The sequence below is a fragment of the Medicago sativa genome, chromosome 5, assembly GCF_051527215.1.
Source record: "Medicago sativa cultivar Bolivia chromosome 5, Bolivia_mono, whole genome shotgun sequence".
Taxonomy (NCBI): Eukaryota; Viridiplantae; Streptophyta; class Magnoliopsida; order Fabales; family Fabaceae; genus Medicago; species Medicago sativa.
In genome coordinates this window covers 19,451,286-19,455,122 of record NC_140753.1, presented here as the reverse complement: position 1 = coordinate 19,455,122, position 3,837 = coordinate 19,451,286, and the positions used below count along the sequence as shown (strand labels likewise).

The 3,837-nt window shown below is 36.6% G+C and overlaps 1 protein-coding gene across 2 annotated transcripts; it reads right to left on the bottom strand.

Annotated features, from left to right (window-relative positions):
• Positions 1 to 482: 482 nt before the first annotated feature.
• LOC146920814 (uncharacterized) lies at positions 483 to 2,853 on the bottom strand. Of its 2 annotated transcripts, none has more exons than XM_085714258.1 (2): positions 1,619 to 2,853; positions 483 to 821 (listed from the first exon to the last, which is right to left on the bottom strand). In XM_085714258.1, the coding sequence occupies exon 1, from the start codon at positions 2,809 to 2,811 to the stop codon at positions 1,651 to 1,653; it is 1,161 nt and encodes a 386-aa protein (XP_085570384.1). In that variant the 5' UTR covers positions 2,812 to 2,853; the 3' UTR covers positions 483 to 821; positions 1,619 to 1,650. The 2 variants fall into 2 exon arrangements, with proteins under 2 accessions (XP_085570384.1, XP_085570385.1); XM_085714259.1 differs by having other exon boundaries at positions 483 to 817.
• Positions 2,854 to 3,837: the final 984 nt, after the last annotated feature.

The following is a 3,837-nucleotide window of genomic DNA, read 5'->3' as shown; positions in this document are numbered from 1 at the left end:
TTATTTGATTTTTTTTCCATTTCCTTTTATGAATATGGTTGAGAAATGGCGGCGTGCTAATGAAAATGCATTGTTTTGCAACAAAAGATGCTTTCTAAGTTCATAAGAATTGCTTAGAAATTTGATATATTATATGCATCTCTAATAAAAGAATCCTTCTACACAGGCACAAGAGAAAGATAAAAGGATAATAGCCATGGAGATGCATTTATGTAATTATACTTTTTGTATGCAAGAGCAGCCCTCTAATAAGGGGTTTTATCTGGTACAATACTTAAGTTGGGCTGTCTATTGTCCTAGCACATATGGCAGAGGCATCTATATGCTGCAGATATGTGGGGCTTGTAGGTAGTGGTATAATTTTGTTTAAGCATTGCATATATGAATGGTTTCAACAGTTTTCTTGGGATTAAAGAAACTTCAACTGCAAGGTACAAACGGTAAAAAAAAAAAAGTTTCATGACTAACTGAGTACATAGTAATTAACCATAAATAGTTCATCAATAGATTAGGCAATAGAATAGACAATTCAAAATTCATTTCCTTAAATTACAATTTTGTACCATTCCATATAACACGAAATCTGAGTATATAAGCTCAAAATCTGATGATAACTTCTCGTCGCCTTTTCTGATGTTAGATGCATCGGACTCAGAGGCCTTAAAAGAAACTTCTGTTGTACATTCCTTCACATCATATTCCTTTGTGTTCTCTTCTGAACTATGAAATTCTAAAATCGTGTGAAATTCCATCGGAGTAGAATGTGACTTAATCTAGCTTGATGATACAAATATCTGAATCTTCTATTCCCACTTCACTAGCTGACAAGAAAGTGACAGAACAAAAAAAGTTAAATTTTTCTCAGGTTCTACAATCTTTTACAAAATATGACCAAACAAACTTATATATTTAGATGGTTCCAAATTTCCAATAAATTTATCAATAGAAAAGCAAAATCAATTGTCTTATGCAGTTACAACTTCAAGGTGAAATAAACATTAAAGAATGCTTCAGAATATATATATAACTTGAAAACTTTTTTGAAGTCTCCTTTGATTTTGACATATTGTGTCCAAACCAGGATATGAGCTTCTGTATACTCTTTTTTTGCTGTTTTTTTTTTTTTTTTTTGGGGGGGGGGGGGGGGGGGGGCGCAATGTAATATTCGTTCGTTTAGACTTTTATATAAATGGGATAAAAAATTTAACATTACAAGAAAACTATAAATTATAAACAACCATTACAGGCAAGCTGCTGCTACTAGTATTTGCTCATACATCATAATCCATTGGCCACCATTATGAATGACAATGTAACTATGATATAAGTTTTATTTTGAAATAGTGGTCATAAATCTGCAAACACGACATAAAGTATAATCTCTAAATCCAAAATTTGAAGCCTAATTAAAAAGAATCTCAAGCTAATTACGAAGAACAAAAATGAAAGTAATATGGTTAAATGTAACTCTCTTGCCATTGATCGAGTTAGCCTAGAACAGTTGGACCAGAAGCCCCAATCGGCATATTGGAATCTCTATATACGCAAATAGAATATAAGTAAATTGGTGTATAAAAAAAATCCCAAAGAAGTAACTCTGGAAACATAAACATCTTACATTTTATACTTTGGCAGATCACGTCCGGAATACTAGAAAACAAGGCATCCATGATGCAAGAAGAGTTCCCTTTCATGATCACTAGGATGATAAAAAGGAGGAATTGTTATCTTTCTTAATGATGGCCTTGAAAGTACCATCTCAGAAACAACATTACCAGTCACATTTTGACAATCCCTCAAATTGATCTCTCTCAACTTTGTGCATTTTGCTACCACTTGCCTCACTCCCTTCTCTGTAACATCATAACAATTTTCCAGGTCCAATTGCAATAGACTACAACAACTCTTTGAGATTGCATATAGTGATTCATCATCAGTTGCAGAACGGGACAAGTTCAATACCTCTAATTTGAGAACTTCAAAGTTCATCTCAAGTAGCTTGGCTCCAAATGAGGAGGCTAAACTCAAATGTCTAATCTTACTGCTTCTCCTTAAAACTTCACCAACACCGACAAATATGCAATAACAAGAGCTCAAATCAAGTAGCTCCAAATTCGGAAAAATATCAGCAAACATTTGGATGCTTTTGTCCGTCAACCATGCATTGCCCTTCAAACGAAGAGACTTCACTCGAGGGCTTACAACCAAATCCACCGAAGAATTTGGATTCTCCCAACCTGTTTTCCCAATACTAGTCTCCTCCATATTGACATCAGCGAGTAAAGGACATTTTTTAACTAGCTCAAACAAAGTTGTTTCCGTTAGCTGCTTACAAAAACTAACGTTTATAGAAATCAAATCACCAAGAAGCAAAGATAACTTAGCAACATGCTGATCATTCAAAAACTCAGTCAGTTGAAGATCTAAATGTTGTAATAATTGACACTTGGATAACAAGTGAAAGATTCCAGTATAACTATAACCAAAGCAATCTTGGAGAACAAGACTCCTCAAAGGAAGTCCTTTCTCTGCAAGAGAGAAGAAGAGCTTATCCGGGGTATACGAAAACGATAAATCAAGATAAGTCAAACCCTTCAAACTGAACAAGGAGGCAGTTAAAAGGGCAGTAGGGTTTTGTAATTCAAATTTTTTTAATGACCGTACCATGCTAATAGACAAACACCTCAAACCTGGTCTTTCACGGATAGCAGAAGCAACTCCGAAAACAGTTAAAACAAAACAGCGAATCATCACGATCTCTTCGAGAAACTTGCAGTTCTGGCATAAATATAAAAGTGATGTATCTGACATGAAATTACCGGAGAGATTAATCTTACGTAGGTTGGGAAGGGCCAAGACAACTTTCCTTACCCCAACCTGAAGTATACCTCTCGGGGAACTAAGGTCGACTTCTTGGAGGAAAGGAAAACAATTGAGAGTGAGTAACAAGTCGTTGTTTCTAGAAGGAACCATGTCAAAGCATTTGAGAGAGGTCAAAGTTTTCTTCATATTTCCGTTCAAAGCTTGCAACCCATTGTCGGGAATGGCGGATGATCCGTTGGAGAGGTTTAGCGATACGAGGTTTAAAGAAAAATGTGATATTTTGCTGAGAAGGTCGTTGAGGTCACAGTGAATTTGCGTGAGGTCGAGGGATGTGAGGGCGGGAAACCTGTGGAAGAGACGAGCGAGGAAAGGAAGACGGAAGCTATCGAGGAAAAGAAGACCACGGAGAGTGAGGGATGATCGGAGACGGTTGGTGATGGAGAGGAACTGCTTGGAAACGAGGGAGAGATGTTCCAAGTAACTCTGGCCACCGTAGTTGTCCTCATTGAGGAATTGGAACACAGACTCCCAACACTCGTCGGGTAAATACAAATCTACTGCCAATCTTTTTCTTGAAACATCAGCCATATTCTCCGAGTTCCATCGCATATTGGTGGTGGAGGTACGACAAAGTGGTCGAGGTTGAGAGAAAGGAATAGGAGGTTGTGGAGTGTGATTTTGTCGACGTATATTAGGGTTTTAACTATTACTTTTCTCACTTTCTCGCGCGCCCTAGGGTGAAAAAATGAGTCATAATTTCGGATTTTGTAATCCGAAATCCTCAAAAAATAGGACGCGCTATATGATTTTTCCGGATTATATAATCCGAATATACCCTAAACACTATTTTTTTTCAAGTGAAAAACAGTTCGGATTATATAATCTGAACTGTATCAGCACAAATTCTGAACATGTTTGTAACATGGATAGTCATTTTATGGACAATATTAATCTTCTCAACTCCCATCCTTCTGGTTTGGGTCATTGTTAGCTGTTCCTAGTCAAAAATTGAGT

Excerpts from the sequence above, each read along its gene's own strand:
- LOC146920814 (XM_085714258.1), bottom strand. The coding sequence starts at position 2,811 with ATGTCAGATACATCACTTTTATATTTATGCCAGAACTGCAAGTTTCTC.